Below are 23,873 nucleotides of genomic sequence, written 5' to 3' on the forward strand. Positions count from 1 at the left end.
ACAGCAAAATTCTGGTAAATACAAAGTCAAGGGTTAGGTGGCTAGAAATAAGAGTGGCTATAGTAAAATGGTATAGGAAGTTATGAGGCAACAAAAAATACTTGGCAGCCCACATGCTATTGAAGTCACCCAGGATTTTGGCAGGATTGGGGTGAAAAGTATACTTATAAACTGGGTGCATTTTGCAAATTTTTGTTCATCTACCAATTCTTACATTTTCATGGAGACTCAGATTTAAGAAGAATTATAATGAACACTTGAAACATGAGTTAGGCTTACAAATTATTATTCAACAACAAAAGTGAAGAAAGAACCAAAGAAAAGTAAGTAGAAAAGGACCTAAGTTATAAATGCAATCACCACTCCCCTCTCCCCTTTTTACTGACTACAATTGTTCTTGGTCATTACCGTTAATTTATAAAGTGGTCAGTAAATCTTGACCTATTATGTGACCACTAATTATGTACCTAGCTTTGGCTAAGTCTTTTACTAATTATATTCTAAAACGAATAATAGCTAATGTTTACTGAGGGCTTGCTATATGCCAGTGACTTCCTGAGTGTTTCACATATTTAGACCCATTTATCTCCATGAGGTAGGCATTATTATTTCTATTTTATAGATAAAGAAACTGAGGCACAATGATGATAAGTAATTTGCCTGAGATTTTACAGCACTAAGGGGCAGAGGTGGAATTTCAACCTGAGCAGAGTGGCTCTAGAACCACAGCCCATTTGAGACGAAAGACCCTAAATGAGAGAGTATGAATGGATGATAAGAAGATGTAATTATTTAGGTGTATTCCCATGTTATGATGGACCAGTATCATTCTGTCAAAAATGAAAGCCCATAAATTATTGCCAATAAGTAACTAAGGCAAGAGTTAAAAATCTTTTCATCAAACAAAAACTGGTGAGTATTATATTGAGTTGGTATTGGTAATAAGCTATAAAGAAGTATAATATGTATAATTTGCCTTCAGGTATTACTGATACACATGAGAAAGTAAATGACATATTTCATTAAGTAGTAGGAATTAAAGAAAAAAATTCCCTCTAAGGAGTTAAAGTAGATATTTCCCCTCATAAAAGTTTGGTTCTTTTATGTATAATAATAACAAATTTGGCTACTTATTTTCTGAGACCATAACAGATTTGAATAAGGGGATTATCAGCAGTGGGAGCAGCAAGGGAGTGATTTGGAGGCCTTAGCCAATCCCTATTTAACTCCCACTACCCCAGTTGGCACCACATAAATATTCAAGTTCACAATTACTATCTTCTTTCTAATAAGCTTGACATCAAACTTTTTTGGAGGTATTAATCTCACCTGAACTAGTAAAAGGTATCTATAATCTTTATTTTTCCCACCATATGTGAACATAGATTAGTTTTGCTACAGAAATATTGATGTGTTAGACTATGCGATGCTGCTCAAACTCCACTTTGATGTATATCATATACAGGTAAGCCCCACATCACCTTTCTAAAATCCCAAACATTCTGAAATGCTGAAACACATCTGTTTCCAGGGTTATGGATAAGGGAAAGCAGTGTTTCCTCACCAAATGTGGCTTCAAGATCAGTCCTGGGCAGCCCCTAGCCTTCACCATCCTATGTCATACAAGTTATTACCCCACTAGAGAAGCTAAGAGTTGATCACAGTGGTGAAAACAGAAAAACTAAAATGCAGACTAAACTCCAAACAAACTAAATCAACACAACAATAACCCTTCTCCCATCAGCAATGACCAAGGCGTCCATGTTTGGTATTTTCTATTTAAGAAAATAGAATGTATGTAATACTTTTTAAAAACGATTGTCATCTTTCCATCCCAAAAATCTGTGCTTAAAGAAGTTTAACGTGGTGTTATGGGGAAAAACCAACAGTCCAAAAGATTTCCTCAAATTTGTTGGCAACTGACTTATATTCTGACTTATAGGTATAAGAAACATGACCACATGTGAAAAAAAACATGCCAGTCAAATGGTCAAGATACGACAGTCTTAGCATTCATGAGAAAACATGCTTCTGGCTGCAATATGTAGGGACTGATTTATTATATTTTCAGAAAGTAAAGGAATATTAACCATGCTTCTTTAAAAGCATACACATTTTTCAAACTGGTGGGACTGATAACAATAAGAATCTTGTAATAACTGAATAAAGCAGACCTTAAGGGTCTCCTTTACCAGTGGGACCATTTTAAGAAACAGACTCTTGTAGCTCCTGGGTCAGAACAAGCTTATTATTATTATTTATTATATCTTGTTTGGAACAAAGAAGGAATCTCTAAAGGTGATAAATATTAATCCTTTTAATGGTGGAGGGCTACAGTCTGTCATTGTTCCAGAGAATTAGGTGACTTTAGGAAAGATAGTTAAGTTTGGAATAGTGTTGATTAGAGTAAAAATCATTTTTATAAATCATTTTCAAGAGGTAGAGGAGTTTAAGGTGAGTGAAAATAGCCACTCACATTAGTCAAGCAGGCTCTTCATAGGGGGATTCTGAAGGAAAACCAACGCAAAGGTGAGTTTTCATCAGGAGGCTAGCAAACAATAACAGCAAAACTCAAGTAGCATGGAAGCAATGTTATCACCACTTAAATCAGCACTGATTTAATTTTTAGTTATCTTAGATCCTTAGATAATTCTTTCTATGGAGTCTAGGTATTTGCCACATCTTTATCACTAGGTGCATGTTACTGAGGATTGAGAAGACACAATTGTATGTTTCTAGAGAGATCCAAACTACATCGCCTGTTCTTTGAGTCTTGTGTTCTTGTGAAATTATCATTCTACTGAGTTTTTCGCATTGTTTGGTACTAAACTTATTGAAGCAATTTTTCAGCCAAAAGTCGAACAATGTGTTTTCCTCCGAGGAGACTTACTTCATAGATCAAAGAAGCCACGTTCCAGGGTCTTCGGTAGTATGTCAAAGTGTTTCCATCCCGATCCCGGTTACAGAGTCCATTGTAGAACTCATTGTCAAAAGGTGTGCTTAGGGGATCCATCCCTAAAATGTTGATCCTGAGAATGAACAGAGTAGTATCAGAAGTGGAAATAGCACAACATAATGCAAGGCAGCCCTCTGTAGCTGGAAAAAGTGAGACAGCTTCAGTTCATGTCACCGTCACCCAATATGTGTGTGCTATAATCAGAAACAGAAGCAAGAGCCTGTTCACCTTGGCTCAGCGTCCCTGGCAGAAAGCATACCTTAGGAGGGCCTTATGAACTCTTTTAGGCAACTAAGGCACTGTTTAGAGTGCAATGAAAGAAATGCAATAAGTAAGGCACATGGGACCATCTGGTTCCTGGAGTTTTAACTTCACTGCTGTAACTCTTACCTAACCTCCCTTAGTGAACCAATAACTGATGCTGTAATACCAACTATTTAAATTATTTGAGAACAGAGCATCTCAGGGGGCCAATATAACATATGCATGTAATTTTTCATCTATGAATCAACACTGGGGCTTTCTCTCTCCCTCCCCATTTTCTTTAAACTTAAGCCTTTTCCTCCAGCTGTCTCATTGCTTGTCAAGAACCTCATTCCCTCCAGGCTTGTATTATTCCCATTACACTTTCCAAGTTGAACACAAAAATTTCAGCATCCTGGAAAGGCATTCTCAAAAGTTATATTTTTTCCCACAGCAAAATATTTTTATTTGGCAAGCTTTCATTCATAAATATAAATCTTTAGTTTTTAAAAAAAGTTAAATTTTACTTCTAGGCTTAGAAACAATATACGAACAAGAAGCAGTTATTTCCTTGTGAAATACACCTCTGTTAATTGGAGGAACAGTCATTGCTGTCTAGGCTGTATCTGGAATAAATGGCCCCAAGCCAGGGAGGCCAATAGGTTTGCGGATCAAATCTGTAACTTACCTTGGCACAAAAACACAAACTCTTCCATTGCCCTAGGCCACATTCCTAACTCCAATGAACTGGATTACAAATCTGGATGTTGGTTTTAAGACCAATTTGTCAAAGAGTGGGTAGTTTACCATAAACCCATGGCTTATGCAAGAGAAATAATTGAAAGGGTTTCCTGCTGCTAGTGGGTGAGTTAAAAACAACATCTTTATACAAATAGCACATTTTACATAAACTTTGAATCTACAAAGTTCTAGTGAATCTAAAGTGGTTCAACTTTAATGGAAAGCAAGTTAACAAACTGACACATAAATATCTTCCTCAAGGCTGACATATAGATAAAATGGACCACCTCTCACTGCTTGTCCCACCAAAATACCTTTCATGAAAAATGCTATGGCCCTAAAGTTCTCATATAGGGACAAAAATTAGACCTATTAATTTGAATATGAGAAAAAAGAAAATAAATTATATATTTGATTTACTTTTTTAAACACCTTATTCCTCATGATAGATTAGAATTTTGGTCCCAATTCTTTACCCATCTCTGCATCTACACCCTTGCCATGACCTTATCACAGGCAAAGTGTACTTCCCTCCCTAGTGGCTTTGTGCTTGGCCATGTGACTTACTTTAGCCAATGGCATGTAGTTGAGAGTGACAGTGGGCCAGTTCAAAGCATGGGCATAAAGAGGTCTCATTCATTGCCTTTACTTTCGTGTATTCGTGCCATTGTCTTGAAAAGGGCTTCTAATGGGTAGCCGCTGCCCCTTCAACCTGGCTATCATTGACCCCAGTGAAAAGCAGAACCACCCCAGCTGTTGCAGCTTGAGGCGAATCTCCCAGTGAAGCCCAGTCTTGTGAGAAATAAACAGTTATTTTGTATCACTAAGGTTTTGACGCAACCTCTCCACCACAAAGAGGTAAAATAGTGGAAGCAAGTGACCTGGGTTGTTTCTTAAACAAGACCTCAGCTACATTTTCTTTATATGATAGTGAACTGCATATCCCGTGTAGCTACATTAACAGAGACATTGTACCTCTTTGTTTTCAGTGAACAATGAAATCAACCTTTGTTTATATTGATGATTAGCTCTTAGGTGACTACCATATCTATGTGTGGTACAGCGTTTGCAATTGGCAGGGAGGAATATTAAGATAGTTTATATATACTCTCTGCTTCCACGCGAATTGTGTTCAAATTAAGGAGTAGAACATAAAATCACCAATTTCAAAAACTAGACCAAGGAAGAATACACAGTCAGTCCTCCATATCTGTGGGCTCTGTGTCTGTGGATTCAACCAATCATGGATTGAAAATATTTGGAAAAAAATTACATCTATGATAAGATTGTACAAACTTTTTTCCCTTATAGTATAGCACCATTTATATCACATTTACATTGTATCAGGTGTTATAAGTAACCCAGAGATTATTTAAAGAGTACAGGAGTATGTACATAGGTATGTGCGAATACTATGTCATTTTATATCAGGTACTTGAACATCCTAAAAGTTTTGTACATGTGGGAAGTCCTGGAACCAATCCCTGATGGGTAGAAAGGGAGGATTGTACTTGTGCCCAATGAGCGGTACATGTGAGTGCTTTACACATTGAGTCTTCTGGAGGAAGAAATCACCATGGGAACGTCATTAAAAGAGTTTTAGAAGAAGAAAGATTTGATTTGGGTTTTGAGGGGTGGGTAAATTAGGATTGGGCTAGTGCAGGAGAAATGTGTGGGTAAGAGCTCAGAGACGGAAATGGCATGTGATGAGGGTAATAGTCTTCAGATATTCCGTTCGTCTCCCCATAAAGGAATTTTGATAAATTATGTTTTCCTGTACATTTTTAGTGTGATATCTAATATTTTTCATCTTAAGATTAAGTAGATGCAAAGAATATAATTCCTAATAATGTTGTTATTATTTGTATTTTAACATATAATTATTTTACCACTTTAAAAATAAAATCAATAAATATAAATGCTGTAGTGATGCTGGGTCGTACAGCACTGATATTTTTCTAACAGTTGGAAATTTTTTAGTTATTTTTATTCCTTTTTATTTATGCTTTTTAAGTAGGCTTTACTTTTTAGAGCAGCTTTAGGTTCACAGCAAAAGTGAACAGAAGGCACACAGACTTCCTATATACTCTATGCCCCTTTTTATTCCTGAATTCATATTTCTATTCCATTTCCCCCACAGAATTTTAACCTAATGTAATATAGTTTATCTTTGAAAGTTTTCATTAATTACCTTGTCATACTTTTCTGTACCAAAAAGATACTAATTGAAATTTTAAAATATTAAATACTCTTTGACCATAGGGTCTAAGTATTAAAAATTCTTTATTAATAGTAAATTTTAAAAAATCATTACTAAACATAAGTAAAATTTTATTGGAAAGCTATCTTAATGAAATGAATGAGTCTTCTTTTTAAATTAATATGTTGGTTCCTGTATCCATGAATGAATATTACTTCATTCATTCATGGTGCTAGGAAGAGACGGCGTTCAGTATCAGTTTGATTCCTACTTTTCACTTTTATAGTTGTAAGTGCTGAGAAGCTTTACTCACATAAATAAGTAGATAAGAATAAAATAAATGTTCTTATAAAAATGTCACACAAATTTTAATCCCTTTTTCTGAGTTATATACCAAAAAGAGATCCCATAGTTAGTGGTCTTTCATCAAAAAAATTTTTTTTGCTCCATTATCTAAAAATTGATTAGGTAATCTTTCAATGTTGATAAAAAGAATTTGAGATCACAAAACTTCAAGGTGTCAGAGTCCAGTTGAGCACTAACATTTGGAGTTGTTTATTGTTTTCTTTTTTCCCTCTCTGTAGTAAATGTGAGATGGGTGAGGAGTATACTCTGCTCTTAGAAAGTAAGAAGTAAGTGATTGTTTAAAAAAGCAAGAAAGGAGAGTGGGCTTGACAACTTGGATGCAGCTGAATTGTCATGCTTATTAATTTTGTGAAAAACATGTACATACGGAAGTTGAGGATTTACTATTAGCTTAGCTAAATAATTAATAGTTGAGGAAACTATTACCTTAAGACTTACTTGTCTCCTCTTGGCAAGTTTTTGTGTACCCCGTGGTATGTATATCCTAGTTTGAAGGTTACTGTTTTATAGATCATCAAATTGGCCAGTTAGCTGGACCCATCTGGAAAGTTACAATAAAGTTGATCCACAGTCTAAGGCACAACTAAGGAATAAATGTTTCAAAAGCTTTGGACTTGGTGCTACTACTACAGGGACAGCCAGTCTAGTCTAGAATAAGCCAATTTTTTTTTGCCAAGAAACATGAACATTTCTCATGGATGGAAAGTCATCATCTGGGAAATAAAAAAAAACATATGTTCTTTGGCAGTGCTTAGAGATGCCTGTTTTCACACGTGCATCTAGAACCACAGGCAGTTCCAATTTACCAGGTGAACTGAAGAGAAAGCTCCCTTCACAGAAGTGGTGTTATGCTTAGATCACAAAAAAATAATTCCTTGCATATTGTACATCACTTACAGTTGGCTGGATTTATGCCTTTTCAATGAATGCAAGATGGGCTGAGGGATTTCCCTAAACACTTCTGGAGAATCTCAGATGCCTTCAAATAAGAGGCTGAAACATTTGTGATACAACTCAGTTCTCCTGGCATAAGAACATAGGTGTGAGAGGCCTTCAAATGAAAACAGTGTAAATTAATTACCATGAGTGTTTGTGACTTTCACATGTAGAAGAATCTAACTGTATGTGACTATTGATAGGACTTGTTGAGGTTGTCCAGATTGAATTGGGTAGATGTAGTTTATAAGCATGTTGCTATAATTAGGGAGTTTACTCCTATTACCTCTATTTCGCAAAGAATCTGCAGCTCCATATAAGAATACGGGAGGTTTATAGTAAGTAAACATGCAACATTAATGGTATGAAAGACTATTACAAATATAACAATAAATGTTGTTTTGAAACCTCTTCCTAAATACTAATTACTGATTTATACCACTCTCCTATATTCCTTAATTCAAATATTTGTGTGATAAGTAGCTCCTTAAGGAGTTTCATTTTTTAAGGTTAGTTTTGCTTTGAAGTTAAGGTGTTGAAGTTAAGACTTACGGATTTTGTAGTGATGTGAGGGAACTACTGTGGGTGTTGGTTGGTGTTTTAACGAGGAGAGGGTAAGGTGGTATAATAGAAAAATATAGTTTTATGAGACTCAGAGAAACTTGTTTCAGCTCTACTAGAAACTAATCATTCAAACGGCCTTATTTATTTCACTCATTTCTTATCTGTAAAATGAATATAATACCTCCTCTAACAATCCCCCAGGATTATTAGGAAAATCTATGGAGATACAGTGTGGAAAAATACTTTGAAAAGTTTAAAGTATTATGCAAATGAAAGTTGTCATAGAACAATAGGTTTTATGAAGACTAAATTTAACATAGGTTGTTACTCATGGTAATGGGGAATTTAATAAAAAATGTTGATGGACTGATTCTATCAGGACCTACTGCATTTTCCATTTTTACCAGCCTTGCTCTTACCTTTCCCCATAGCTGGGGCCCTACCTTCTTACACAGCCTTGAAGACTCAGCTGTGGGATAGTCCCCAACCCCAACCCTGACTGTGTTAAAGCGTGAGATATTTAAGAATTCCTAGCTAACCCTGCTTCATTATGAAACTCCCTGGCAAATGCTATGCAACAAATTTTTATTTTCCCTGAACAAAGGAAACCAATAGATTATGAATGATTGTTTTTCAGCTAAATGGGCTAATATTTCTATATTCCTTTCCTATAAGACAAACTATAAATTTGCATTGAATGAGAATAAATAACATATGTTAAGCTGTTTTATTGAGATTAAAGAGAAAATTGTTTCTTGAATCTCAATTAAAGCAAAATAAAGTAGTAATGGGCTTTCACCATGGACTCACAATCTTTCCCTGAGGAGATAAATAAAAAGAATCAGGACTCATTTGAGCACACCATCATCTAGTTATGAGGTTTGGGAAAACTCCCATACCATTTACTGCCTACAATTTACTAAGAGGGCCTGCTGAGCTTAGGGGCCTAAGATCATCCATTTGATTCAAGATTTCCACCTTTAGGCTAAGGGCCAAAGGCACTGTAAGTAATTTTGAACGTTGCTTGAACAAGACTGTATAAAGTGTATGAAGGGCACATGAAATGCTTTATCTGGTACCTGACTCTTGGTATCCTGGGATATTTTTCTTACCTAGACTTAAGAAGTAGAAGTTTCATTTGGCTTAGAAAGAGGAGACATGTCCTTCATTAGCTAAACTTGATAGAGGTCTTATCATAGGAACTGCCTAGTACCTTAGTGTAGGGTTTCTCAACCGCGGCACTGACGCTTAGGGTCAGGCTGTCCTGTGCTTAGCATCATCTGTGGCCTCCACCCACTATATAACAATAGCACTCCCCGTTCTCGCACCCTCCAAGATGTCACAGCTACAGTGGTCTCCAGATATTGTCAAATGTCTGCTGGGGAAAAAATTACCACTGATTGAGAACCACTGCATTACCCTTCTACCAGTCTTGCTCTGACCATCACCCCTATCTTTTTTCATCTTCCCATCTCCATACCCAGAACTGGAGTCCTGTCCCTGAAAAGAAATTCAGTCTTACCTGATGCCAATTGACAATATTTTAGAAAGCACTTGATAGATATTCATTAATTAATAATTAGCCTATTTATCCACCTACCAAGTATTTACTGAGCACCTACTATGACTCAGGCACTGGAATTATGAGGAGACACATTACATTATAGGTGAGGAAATAAAGTCATATACCATCTCTTTCAATATACTACTGGGTAGAATAATGACCGTGTCTTTGTTGAGGACAATTTTCCAACAAATCCACTTTTACCAAAAACAGCAACAAATCCACATTTATCAAAAACAGCTCAGATAAGTAGATTGCAAAAATTTTCTCCCATTCTATAGGTTGCCTGTTCACTCTGATGGTACCAAACACTGCATGTTCTCACTCATAAGTGGGAACTGAACAATGAGATCACTTGGACTCGGGAAGGGGAACATCACACACCGGGGCCTATCACGGGGAGGGGGGAGGGAGGAGGGGGGTGGGATTGCATTGGGAGTTATACCTGATGTAAATGACGAGTTGATGGGTGCTGACGAGTTGATGGGTGCAGCACACCAACATGGCACAAGTATACATATGTAACAAACCTGCACGTTATGCACATGTACCCAAAACTTAAAGTATTAAAAAAAAAAACAAAAAACAAAAACAAAAATCCGCTCAGAATGACTAAGAGAGGCCGTGTAGTAGATATTCCTAGGATGCCCTCTGACTATATATGGAACAGAACAGAACAGAACTGAATTTCTCTATTCTGTATAGTCCTGAGTTCTAAACTCCAAGACATCCCATCTGAGATCACAGCCACCTGTCCGGAGGCCCTAGGTTTTGTATGGAAAATGAGTGAAATGTCAGTTCTCTATGATGAGAACCAGAACCTCAACATAATCATCCTCTGGCATCAAAACTGCTTCCTCTGATCACATTCCTCCTGGGTCAGCTCCAGAATGCTGGAAACTCCCAAGATCCAGGAGAAGTTCCAATGGAAGACAGCCTTCCTAGCAATGCAAATATTTGAATTGAATTGCTCGATCTCCTATTGGAAATTCATTCCAAATGTTAACATGTCATGTCAATGTTGCTGTGGTCTCCCAGAGGTTCCTAAATGAGAGATTTCATCTCTTGCTCGACTGAGAGACAATCATCTAAAATCTTGATCATCTAGTCCAGTCTACAGACCCCTACTGAGGCCAGGCAATTTGTCCAAATTATCCTGAGATGCTTATTTAGCACTTCCTTTAAGCTCAAAGGTAGTTCAAAAATAATACAGACCCATCAGCTGTATCACCTGCGTCCCTCACACAAATGCTTCTACCAGTCTGTCACAGTGAGAGAGATGGAGATCATTTTCACTCATCTTCATCTGAAAAAGTACAAATAAAATACAGACCCGTAGCCTGCTGTTCGTGCCAGCTCAGACTCTTCTACCACTCTGTCTCTGCAGGGGGGACGGGGATCACTTTCACAATCATCCTCATCTGAAAAGTCTCCACAGTCATTGTCACCATTACACAGGAGTCGCCTCTTTATGCATCTGCCTGCCATCAAAATCAGGAAAGACTCAATGTGTCAAATGCCAAATTTTTTCTTTCTTTCTGAAGTTATCATATGCACTTTAACCCTGGAGGTGAGGTCTCAGAAAAACACATTTGAGTTCTTCATACAGAATATATAGATGGTTGTTTTGGGGGCCTTTCACGCTTGGAAATCCAGGTGTCTAGAAGCATATGCTTTTTTTTTTTTTTTTTTTTCTTTTCATTCAGGAAGGCACACAGAAACCCACAATGAGCAACTGGAGCACAAAGATTACCTGTACCGCATTGAAAGTCATTTCCGCAGTCATCCTCAGCATCCTCACAGGGCTCTGTGGGCACACACTGTCGTCTGTCTCCCACAGCATCGGTGCAACTTTTCCCATTAAATTGTCCGAAGACCTCAATGCTTCTTGAACGAAACTGCACAATATCAGTTAGAATAATTAGAATTTCTAATGCCAAAAAAAGTGTATGGTCTAAAGGTGCATCCATACAACTATATCCCTCCAATGAGTCAATGGTTTTAAGATAGAAGCAGTGGAAGAAGTCACTGATGTCATTTAGGGTAACACTCTGCATTCTAGGTTTGGCAGCCTCTTATACAGATGAGTCCTCTGGACACTCATTTAGTATTCTGTACAACATAAAGATTTCCCGGAAGAGTTAGCAACATACATTTGAATGTTGATCCCTCTTTCTGGGTTTGGTACTCAGTTGTGGGGCTCCCTGCCTCATAGTCATTTTTCTGGAGAGGCTAGCAATACAGTTTCCATTTGGGGAGGTCAGTGGGGAAGGGAGATGAACACTTACCATTTGTCTGAGGCAAGGATCGCATTGTGACCATTCACTCCAGGGGCTCATTCTGCAGTCTATGTGCGATGCGGAACCACGGCTTTCTGTTGGCTGTGGGTCATAACTAAGATAATAGAACATGCCAGTTTATAATGACCATTGTGTATGTTTGTTTCCTAGAAGTCTTCACAAACACAGTTCATTTTGTACTTTATCCCCTCTCAAATTACACCATTTATCTTTTTACTGTATATTTCATTTCACCCTTAATTGCATGCTGTTTTGTATTTTCAACTCATCTTTTTGTTTAATTTTTGTCTGTATTGTAAGTTAACTTTTAACTTCCTAGCAATGCAAATATTTAAAACAACAAAATAACGACAAAGATGAAAATTAGCCAAGCATCTTTCCAGGTGTTTTACATAGATTAATCTTATATTTCCAACTAGATTATGAACTTAATGAAGCTAGAAATCTGATTTTATTTTTTGTGTGTGTGTCTTCCTTGCCATCCACCATACGCCACCCCTCACCAAGAGACTGGTGAGGCTAAGTTACCTCATTCTCTTGCAAATTTAAGTCAGCCAGCCCAGGCCCAGCCATTCCTGTAGCAGGCACTTCATAAATCAGGCGTCCCCTCTCTGGTATTCTGTATGCCCTAAACTGGATGCTTTGCCACTTCACACTTCACTTCAGGAATTATCCCTGATCTTTCTGAGTTTTAACATATATTTTGGCACTTATGCCTCCCTTTCCACCCCCAGGCCCACTGCTCAGCAGTGCTTTTCTGGCTTTGAACTTTCCTTTCTCTGTTGGTTCACCATTTGAGTCTCTTCTGGTTGAAATATTACCCGGGATAATTATAAAAAAAGAAAACACAACAGAACCAGAAACCACCAAACAAGAATCCTACAAATTCCCTACTTCTACTTGCCTGACCTGACACTGATCCTTCCTATAGCTAAGCCTCTTAAACCACAGAAAAGGCTAGGCGAGGCCAATCTCTCCTCAAATGCTCTAGATCCCAGCTCCCGTTGAAGACTCAGATCCATTGAATATCTTGTTCCTTTTAAACTCTCCGTCTCTACTTTCTCCTTTCCACCTGTAGTATAAACTGTTCAAGTTTGTGACATTAAACATAAAAAGCCAATGAATGAACAAATCATGCACCCTCCTTGATTTCACATTTTCTTCCAGCCACTCCCATCTCCCTCCTGCCCTTCACAATAACACTTCTTAGAATAATTGCTTGAAACACATTTATGTTTTTTTGTCATCCGAAGAACAAGTCTTATCTCCTCCTTCAATCTCTACATGCCCTTTTAGTTACTCCTAAATTCTATTTTCTTTTTAGCCATATTTCTTGAGAAAGTAGTTAGCACCCTCATCTCTTGTTTCTTACATCCCAAACACTTCTCAGCCATCCTGCCCTGTGAACACTGCTCTTGCACAAGTCCGTGATGACTACCATGTGCCTCACTGTTCCTTTCAGTTCTTATCTTACTGACTGCTTCATGACATTCAATGTATTGACCACTGTTGCTCTTCAGGACACTCTCTTCTCTTGGATTATAGGCTCTTTTTTCATTTCTTTTTTTCTTCTCTGCCTAGTACTCCTACTTTTCTATGCAGGCCCCCTTCTTCTGGTAGTCCTTGAAATACTTATTTTCCCTCAAGGTCCTGTCCTTGGATGTCTCTCTCTCTCTCTTTTATTTTTCTCTATATTTTCCCCAGAACTTTGGTTTTCATGTTTATGCTAACGACACTGTATTAGTCTATTCTCACATGGCTATAAAGAACTACCTGAGACGAGGTAACTTACAAAGAAAAGAGGTTGAATTGACTCACAGTCCCACAGGCTGTACAGGAGGCATGACTGGGAAGGTCTCAGAAACTTACAATAATGGCAGAAGGGTGAAGGGTAAGCAAGCACGGCTTCACATAACATCAGGAGAGAGAGAGCAAAGGGGGAAATACTACACAGTTTTTAACAACCAGGTCTCATGAGACCTCCATCGTGAGAACAGCAAAAGGGAAGTCCAGCCCCATGATTCAATCACTTTCCACCAGGCTCCTCCTTGAACATGTGGGAATCACAATTCAACATGAGAGATGGGGGCACAGTGCCAAACTGTATCATTGCACCCTGGTCCCACCAAAATCTCATGTTCTTCTCACATTTCAAAACACAATGATGCCTTCCCAACAGTCCCCTAAAGTCTTAACTTATTCCAGCATTAACTCAAAAGTCCAAGTTGAAAGTTTCATCTGAGACAAGGCAAGTCCCTTCTGCCTATAAGCCTGTAAAATCAAAATCAAATTAGTTACTTCCAAGGTACAATGGGGGTACAGGCATAGGGTAAATGGTCCCTTTCCAAAAAAGAGAAATCAGCCAACAGATAGGGGCTACAGGCACCATGCAAGTCCAAAACCCAGTTGGACAGACATTAAATCTTAAAGCTCCAGAATGATCTCTTTTGACTCCATTTCTCATGTTCAGGGAATGTGGATGCAAGGAGCAGCTCTGCTTCTGTGCCGCTGCAGAGTAACACCTGCAGCTGCTTTCATGGGCTGACATTGAGTGCCTGCAACTTTTCCAGGTACACAGGACAAGTTGCTGGTGAATCTACCAATCTGGGGTCTGGAGGATGGTGGCCCTCTTCTCACAGTTCTACTAGGCATTGCCCCAGTGGGGACTCTGTGCAGGGGCTCAAATCTGACACTTTTCCTTCACATTGCCCAAGTAGAGGTTCTCCACAAGGGCCCTGTCCCTATAGCAAATTTCTGCCTGGACATCCAGGCGTTTCTATACATCCTCTGAAATCTAGGTGGAGGTTCCCAAACCTGAACTCTTCCCTTCTGTGTACTTGCAGGTTCAACACCATGTGGAAGCCACCAAGGCTTGGGTTTGTACTCTTTGAAGCAATGGCCTTAGCTGTACCTTGGCCCCTTTTAGGAACAGCTAGAGTTGGAGCAGCTGTAATGCAGGGTACCATGTCCCAAGGTTGCACAGAGCAGTGGGGCCCTGGGCCTACTCCATGAAATCATTTTCACCTCCTAGATATCCAAGCCTGTGATAGAAGGGGCTACCACAAAGGTCTCTGAAATGCCCTGAAGGCATTTTCCCCTTTGTCTCGGCTATTAACATTTGGCTCCTCTTTAGTTTTGCAAATATCTGCAGTTGACTGGAATTTCTCCCCAGAAAATGAGTTTCTCTTTTCCACCTCATGGTCAGGCTACAAATTTCCCAAACTTTTACACTCTCCTTCCTATTTAAATATAAGTTCTCTTTGCTTATGCAAATGAGCATAGGATTTTAGAAGCAGCCAGGCCATATCCTGAACACTTTGCTGCTTAGAAATTTCTTCTACCAGATACCCTAAATCATCTCTCTCAAGTTCAAAGTTCCACAGATCCCTATAGCAGGGGCACAATGCCACCAATCTCTTTGATAAAACATAGCAAGAGGACCTTTGCTCTAGTTCCCAATAAGTTCCTCATCTCCATCTGAGACCACCTCAGCCTGGATTTCATTGTAAATATCACTATCAGCATTTTGGCCAAATTCATTCAACAAATCTCTAGGAAGTTCCAAATTTTCTCTCATCTTCCCTTCCTGTCTTCTTCCAAGCCCTCCAAACTCTTCCAACCTCTGCCTGTTACCCAGTTCCAAAGTCACTTCCACATTTTCAAGTATCTTTAAAGCAATGTCCTACTCTTGTTACCAATTTTCTGTATTAGTCTGTTCTCACATGGCTATAAAGAACTACCTGAGACTGGGTAACTTCTAAAGAAGAAAGGTTGAATTGACACAGAGTTCCACAGGCTGTATAGGAGGCATGGCCGGGGAGGCCTCAAGAAACACAATCATGGGGGAAGGGTGAAGGGGAAGCAAGCACATCTTCACATAGCACAAGAGATAGAGAGTGAAGGGAGAAGTACTACATAGTTCTAAACAACCAGATCTCATGAGAACTCCATCACAAGAACAGTAAGGGGGAAGTCCACTCCCATAATTAAATCACCTTTCACTATACCTGTCCTTCAACACATGGGAATTACAATTTGACATGAGATTTGGGTAGGGACACAGAGCCAAACCATATCAGACACCCAGAGATAAGTCAGCAGCCCAGACATCTTTCCTGAATTTTACACTTTTGAATACAACTTCCAATTGGACCATGCACTCGAAGGTCTTCATGGCTTATTGAACTCAATGCATTCCCAAATAAGTGCATTAATTTTTCTCCCCTCTCAAATATGCTTCTCCCTTGTATTTATTGTCTTGGTAAATGGCACTTCCATTTAGACAGTCATTCTAATTAGAGACCTGGTGCTACTTGTCTCATCCTGCACTTCAGTCCTCATCTATGCCATCAACAAAAATTTGTTGTTTACAGTCTTGTAAATGACTCTCAAATCCATCCATTCTCTTCATCTCTTTCAGATGTTTTTTCTTGTCTACACCAACCTTATATATCTCCTAGATGACTACAAAAATTACTCTCTAATTCAGTTTCCACAAGGCATCCAGAGGGGTCTTTTAAAAATGCAAATTTGATCTTACCATTCAGTTACCAGAAACCTTCAGTAGCTTCCCACCACTCTTGTGATGAAGTCTAAGTTTTTTTAAACATAATGCAATAGGCAGAAAAACAACTCTCAAAGATATCCCTGTTCCAATTCCTGGTACCTGTGAATATGTTGCCTTACGCGGCAAAGGGGGCTTTGCAAATGTGATTATGGGGAGATCATCCTGTATTATTTGGTTGGACCCACTCTGATTACATGGGCTCGTTAAAGGAGAAGAGTGGGTGAGAGAGATGTGAAGACAAAAAAGGCAGGAGAAATTCAAAGCATGAAAAGGGATTCCACCTGCTGTTGCTGGCTCTGAAGATGGAAGAAGAGGGCAATGAGCCAAGAAGCAAAGGCAGCTGTAGAATCTGGGAATAGCAAGGACATGATTTTTCTTTAGAGCCTCCAGAAAGGAATCCAGCCCTGCTGGCACCTTGATTTTAGCCCAGTGAAACTTAATGCAATTTTCTGACTTCTAGAACTGTTAGATAATAAATTTGTGTTTTAAGCCACTATGTTTGTGGTAATTTGTTACAGCTGTGATAGGAAACAAAAGCACATTCCCTAGAGAGCTCTACATGGTCTATCCCCTTCCTAATTCTCCAACTTTACTTTTCTCCACTTAAGCTCCAGCTACACTGAACATTAAAATTTCAAGACAAGCCACTTTTTCTCATGTCTTCAGGCTTTTAACCATGCTATTCGTTATTCACTACATTGATCTCATCTTGGACATACATTATTTTTTTTTTCTGAGAATCTGCCTTAACCTCCTGGTGTAATTTAGTTTTCTATGTACATATTCTTATAGCGTCTTGTTCTCATATTTCACTGAATTAATTATTCACTCATCATTTATCTATTCATTCATCAAATATGTATTAATTTCCTATTATTGGCTAAGCATGGGAGTTACAATGGTGTTCAAAACAAAACAAAACCAAAAACATGATCCCCAAAGTAGAAGTTTACATTTTAGCTAAACATACCAGTGAGCCTGGGGACTTTCCTGTTTTGTTCAGCTTGCATATCAAATACCTGGAACTTAAAAGGTACTCAGGAAAGGCTTTTTAAAAGGAATAATTGAATAATTGAAAGAGGGGGAAGGAAGTCCTTAGTCACGGGGTTTTGGCCAAATCTAGGCCTGTATCTCTCTAGGGTGTGAGCTCCTGGGGAATCATCCACATGGTTTTTGAGCAAGGATTGCAAGCAGGCTTCCTGGCTGGAGGTGGCATTTTTGTAAGCCTGGCCCTTGCCTACACCTTCCAGAATATCAGGAGGTGTGATGAGCTTCTATCTTCTAAAATTGTAGGCTAAAAATATATTACATAGGATGCCAAAACTTCTAGAAGAAACTGCTTTCTTGGAAGTCTGAGTACTAGTGCATATCTGAAACCACATGGTTAAGAAATTCTCTGCTAGAATGTTTCCATAAAACTACAGCCTTATCTGGAACTGACAGGCCTCGTCAAGAAGCAATACATTAAGGTGTAGGACATACCCCTTAATGCCCTATAGCAGTGGGTCTCCATACCAAGTACGTATCATAATCCTTAGATATTAAAAATAGGAATTGTAAAATTGTGATCCCCACTCTATACTGATTAAATCAAGCTCTCTGAGGATGGTATCTAGGTATCAATGTTTTTAAAAAGTTACCCAGGTGATTCTCATGTTCAAACAATGTTGAGAAACACTGCTTGGCAACATCTGGTGGAAATACATGATATCTGAAGGGTGGACCTCAATTAGGTATAGGGGTACTCATTATGTCATTACCCAAGATTGAAACCACCATGGACCTAAAATTGTCACTGAGCTGGTATCCTTTCTGAGTACCTACTATGTTCCAGGTATTTGATATTCAAGCTGAACAAAACAGAAATGTCCCCAAGCTCACTGGTATTTTTAGCTAGAATGTAAACTCTAGTTAGTTTGAGGATCATGGTTTTTGTTTTGTTGTTTGGAACACCATTGTAACCCCCGTGCATAGCCAACAATAGTAAATTAATAAACAATTGATGAACGAATAGATGAGTGAATAAGTGAGTAAATACTTAATTAAATGAAATACGAGAACAAGATGCTATAAGAATATGTACATAGAAAACTAAATTACCCTAGGAGGTAAAGGAACCTCATTGGAACATCATTGGTTTCAGGAGTTCCTCTAGGCTCTATTAACATTTCTATGAATCTTTTTAATGTGTGTTTTCTCCGGTATTAGTGTTGTTGCCTTAAACTGGATTATCTGTTTTCATCTATCATTTTTGTGTTTGTCGTTTACTTAGATGAATATGTTAACATTTTGTTTCAACATTTCCCCAAGATAGATTACTTCCTTGGTTCCAGAAATTCCATCTTTCTCACCTGCCACCAGACAAGCCTCAATGAATGCTGGTCCAGAGGATACTGTACAGACTGGAGAACCATGCATGGAAGGTAAAACTCACTGCAAATACTCCAGAGTGAGTTACAGTCCATTATTGGATAAATCTAGAACCCAACCAGGGCGGTTCATCTTCCCCACACAAAAGTGACTAGACCCTGCTCCAATGATACTGGCATTGCCTCTAGACAGTTCTCTAACATCATTGGCAATAATAATAGGCCCATGTTGATTATATGTGCATTTATTTACTTCCTTCTTAGCTTCTAACCCAAGGACTCCTTTTTTTTTTTTTTTTATTAAAAGTGTGACTCACACTTGGGGCTTAGTACAAAGCACCAGATCTTTGCCTTTGATCTTTTATTGATCTCGCAGACTGTGATTTGAATTCATTCCCTGAATGATTCATTTATCTCCATAGGAAGGTTCTTACATATCAATCTCTTGCCCTGGGAGTAGGACTTACATTCTCTGGATGTTAAGCTCAGTGTATGAGTTTTCTATGGCCTCCATAACGAAGTACCACAGACTGGGTGCCTTAAACAACAGAAATTTATTTTCTTGCAATTCTAGAGGCTAGAAGTCTGAAACCAAGATATGGTTGTGTTGACTCCAACTGAGGTCCCACTCCTTGGCTTGTATATGGCCATCTTCTTCCTGTGTCTTCACACGGCCTTGCCTCGTGTCTGTGTTCAAATTTCCTCTTCTTATAAGGACACCAGTCATATTGGATTAAGGCCCACACTAACGACCTCATTTTAACTTAATTACCTTTTTAAAGGCCTTAACTGCAAATATTGTCACATTAACAGGTATTGGGGATTAGAACTTCAACGTATGAGATGGTGGGGGTTGGGGGGGGGAGATACAATTCATTCAGCCCATAACACTCATAAATGATTTTGATTAAGTAAAACCTTATATTTGTCTATTCATTTTACTAGACAATTTTCAAAGCTCATTTTCTCCTTAAACATTTACCTTTTCTTGGTAAAGTTTGTAAGCATTACTAGTTCTTTTTTATAGATGGGAAACTAAAAATGAAGAATTATACTACTTATCCAAAGGTGAACAGTTAGTAGAAAACTAGGTCTAGACTTGACAACTCTTAGCTCTTAGTTCAGTGCAATGTTTCCCTGTTTCCTGTGCTGGCTTTTTTCCCCAACCTAAATCCTCTTTGAAATAAGCTGAGTAGTCATAGCATATTTACTAACTTCTGCATCTAATAGCCTCATGACTTTTAGACATCTTGAGATACAGCAAGTTAACAAGAATGTAAGTATTTTTAAACATATAGCGGTCCCAGGCAAAGCACGTCAGTTGGACAACCTGACTCTTGCCTGGACCTATTTTAAGCTTACACCTAAATGACGTCAAATTAGGCAAAAATAAATTGAAAGTTGTTTTATCACCCGGTTGTTTTGCCTTCACTGTCCCAGGTACCTGGCTCACTGGAAGCACAGTAAAGGCAGAACTCATGGGAATTGTTCGGGGAGAATGACAAGTCCTACAAAAAGAATACATTATTGAAAGAATATGCTGCACAAATATCAAGAAAGAACATAGGTGATCTTGACTAGCTTCTTCTGTCTTTCATCCTCTGAGTCCAACACCCCCTCCTCAGCCCACTTAACTCACTCAGCAGATCATCTTTTGTAGTTCAAGGCCTGCATATGTACAACACTTACCACCTGCCTATCACCCTGCTGTGCTATTAGGCTGAGTGGAGAAGTATTTGTAAAGCACTTTCTGGATTCTTAGATGAAATGTGTTTATCAAATAAAACATACCTCCAAGTGTTTCAATCTCAGTTTGAAAGTCACTTCCTAGATCAAAGTGATGTACATCAGCGTGGTAGGAGATCTACCTCTGGGCCAGAAATGCATTAAACGAAGGGTCATTGATATACACCTGGTCCTATTATCCTGCCACGAAGAAGAGTTTCCAGTTTTAGAAAAAGAAAGCCTCAGTAGCACCTCGAATTCCAGGATACTTTGTGGTAGGCCCAGGCAGGAAAGCACTTACTTTATGAAGGAATCTTTTTGTCAATAAATACGATAATGTGGCTCCTCTGAGTGGAGAAATACAAGCTAATTAGGACTACATTTTTAACCAATGGACCTGACACAGTTTCTTTAGTTCATGCAACTCGTCAAGATGAAAAGATAATATAACAGCAGTGTCCAACACTAAGTTTTTTAAGAACCTTTCCTGATTTCTCAACTCTTATTTCAGAGCTTCTCTCATGTGCTTTAAATGAGCCGAGGGTCACCAACATTTACTGAGGACCTGGTACATGTCAGAAATCGTTCTAGTGGCTAAGGCTGCAAGACAATGTCCTTGCCATCATGGGGCCTACACTCTGGTGGGTGAGATATAATAAGCAAGCAAGTATGCCAGAAAATGCAACATGCAATATTTCTTAAGACATGTGAGTTATGAAGGAAAACAAAGCAGGCTGGGTAAGAGGATAGAGAGTGCCCTAGGACAGGAGTTGGGAGGGAGAGCAATGAAAGAATCCTCTCAGAGGTGGTGTAGTGCTTTTAAAATATGTCCAGCAATGCTTTGACACTCTTCCCATCAAAAGTAGGGTTTATGTGTGCTTCTATTGAAGTTGGCTGGGCCTTTGTGACAACCTTGATGAGTAGAAGGCAGAGGAAGTAACACTGTATGAATTTTAAGGCTGGGTTACAAAAGGCCATGCTAATTCTGCTGGTTTATCTGAAGATATCTGCTCTGAAAGTCTTTCACCACTGTGTAGGAAGCCACCTACGAGCAGGGGGGTGGAGAGAGAGAGATTCCCAAGGACACCCAGTTGTTCAGCTGCCCAGCTGACTGAGTCTTCCCAGCCCAGGTGACAGACATGTGAGTGAATAAGCCATCAAGATGACCCCAGCCCCAGCCACCATCTGACTACACCTATGTGGGAGATCCATGAGAAACACTCAATTGAGCCCAGGCAACCCCTGGATTTATGAGCAAAGGAAATAATTGCTATTCTTTTAAGATACTATTTTGGAATGGGTTGTTACACAGAAAAAAAAAAAAAAAAGTGGGGGGGTAGAAGGTGATAGTCCATTAAAGTCCGAATGAATTTAGAGACGAAGCTCTGTGAGGGTCTGGATAAAGTTTTCCAAGCTAAGGGAAAAATAAGTGCAAGGCACTGATGTGGCATGTTGGAGGCACAGCAAGCATGGTGTTAGAGTAGAGTGAGCAAAAAAAGAGAGTGCAAATGCCCCTGGGGAACAGGGAAGGGTGCAGCTCTACCTTGCAGGCCATGGACAGGCGTTTGGATTTGAGTCTGAGCTTGCTGGGAATACTTAGAGGAGTTGGAGAGCAGAAGTAACACAGAGGTTTGTGTTTTCCAGTGATTTCCGTGGTTGCTAGATGGAGAATTGACTACTGGGGAGTGGACAAAAATGGAGGCAGGCAAGAAATAATAGTGATTTGGGCTGGAGTGAGTGGTGCCCATGGAGATAGTAAAAAGCAATCAGGTTTGGGATATGTTTAAATATAGTACCAACAGGACTCACTGTTAAGTTGCAAGTGGGAATGACACACATAGAGGTGTCAGGTATGAGTCCCAGGTTTTAATCTGAGTAACTTGATAAATGGTAGTGCAGGGTGGGTAGAGACGAGTAGAGAAATCAATAGGTATTTTCCAGACATGTTATGTTTGGGATGCCTATTAGATTTTTCAAGAAGAGATGTTGACTATGCAATTGGTCACTGGGCTCAGGGAAGCAATTGCACTTGAGATACAGCTGTGGGAGTTGTCAGAGTCTAAGTGGTATTTCACCATAGGTATAGATGTGGGGATGTCAGCATATAAGTGGTGTTTTACCATAGATATAGATGTGATGTTGTCAGAATATAAGAGGGTATTTCATACTATGAGGCTGGAAGCAAGGGAGTGGGTCTAGAGTAATGTGGAGAAATGCGTCAACATTTTTTTTTAAGTTACAACATGTTTGTATGCCATTGAGAATGATTCAGTAAAAGGGAGGTATTGATGCTGCAGGAGAAAAGTGGAAGAATTATAGGAACGAAGTCCTCGATTAGGCTAGAGCAGAGGAAGCCAGTATGCAAGTGGACTGGAGAAGCTTCACAGGAGCATCACAGACCTCACTTGGCTGAGGTGCAACAAGGGAACTTGACTGAGTTGCAATTGCCATTTCCTTGTTAGCATTCCTCATTAGATTGTAAGCCCAGAGAGGGCAGGGATCCTTCGTAATGTGTTCAACATTATACTACAGTTCCTGACGCAACGTCTGGCTCATCTGACAAAATTGATAACTGTTTGCTGTGTTAAATGGACAAGTAAACAAATTATCCTATTTGGGCAAATGTAGTTCATAAATAAACATCTGTTCACTTGCATGGAATATAAAAATGAAAAACTTAGGAGAATATAACCAAAGTAGGAGGAAAAAGTGACATTTTAAATATCTTCAGTTTGTTAGATATCCAAAACTTTTCTATTAATGAATGTTTGGATATTTTCTAGATTGTTGAGATAAATTGAATTAAAATAAATTAAATAATAATTGCTAACATTTGTGAGCGCTTATATGTGTCAGGAATTCTTCCCTTAAGCCTTTATATTATCATTTCACTTAATTCTTATATCATACCTTAAATATCTACTACTATTATTATTATTACACCTTAAAGATGAGGACCTGAGCCACAGAGATGGTAAGGAATTGCCCTCAGATTAGACAGCAGCTACTTGGTGGCAGAGTAGGAATTGAAACCCAGACAACTTCTCTCCAGAGCCCAGGTAACTAGTCACTTTCAGGCCTTCTAATCCCCAGTCTACTACGCCTTCGCTATTTAAAAATTGAAGAATAAATTAAATATGAAAATAACTCCACTAAAACATACCACGTAAAGTCAAAGGATGAATGACAAACAGGGAAAAATATTTGTAATTCATATCAGAGACAAGACTAATTTATGAATTGATCATAGAAATATGTAAGAGAAAGACAGGAGACTCAATGGAACAATGGACAAAGGAAATGAATAGTTCACAAAGAAAAACATACATATGGCCTTTAAGT

At 38.8% G+C, this 23,873-nt stretch overlaps 1 protein-coding gene across 1 annotated transcript in view; it reads right to left on the reverse strand.

Annotated features, from left to right (window-relative positions):
* The window catches only part of C9 (complement C9), an 83,431-nt gene that overhangs the window by 55,573 nt on the left and 3,985 nt on the right, over positions 1 to 23,873 (reverse strand). Inside the window, exons 2-5 of the mRNA XM_001084671.5 lie at positions 11,859 to 11,964; positions 11,324 to 11,468; positions 10,904 to 11,051; positions 2,891 to 3,029 (exon numbers count right to left, since the gene is read on the reverse strand). Coding sequence (XP_001084671.3) covers positions 2,891 to 3,029; positions 10,904 to 11,051; positions 11,324 to 11,468; positions 11,859 to 11,964 — 538 coding nt within the window. The remainder of the gene's footprint in view (positions 1 to 2,890; positions 3,030 to 10,903; positions 11,052 to 11,323; positions 11,469 to 11,858; positions 11,965 to 23,873) is intronic.

Source organism: Macaca mulatta, chromosome 6, assembly GCF_049350105.2.
Source record: "Macaca mulatta isolate MMU2019108-1 chromosome 6, T2T-MMU8v2.0, whole genome shotgun sequence".
Classification (NCBI taxonomy): domain Eukaryota; kingdom Metazoa; phylum Chordata; class Mammalia; order Primates; family Cercopithecidae; genus Macaca; species Macaca mulatta.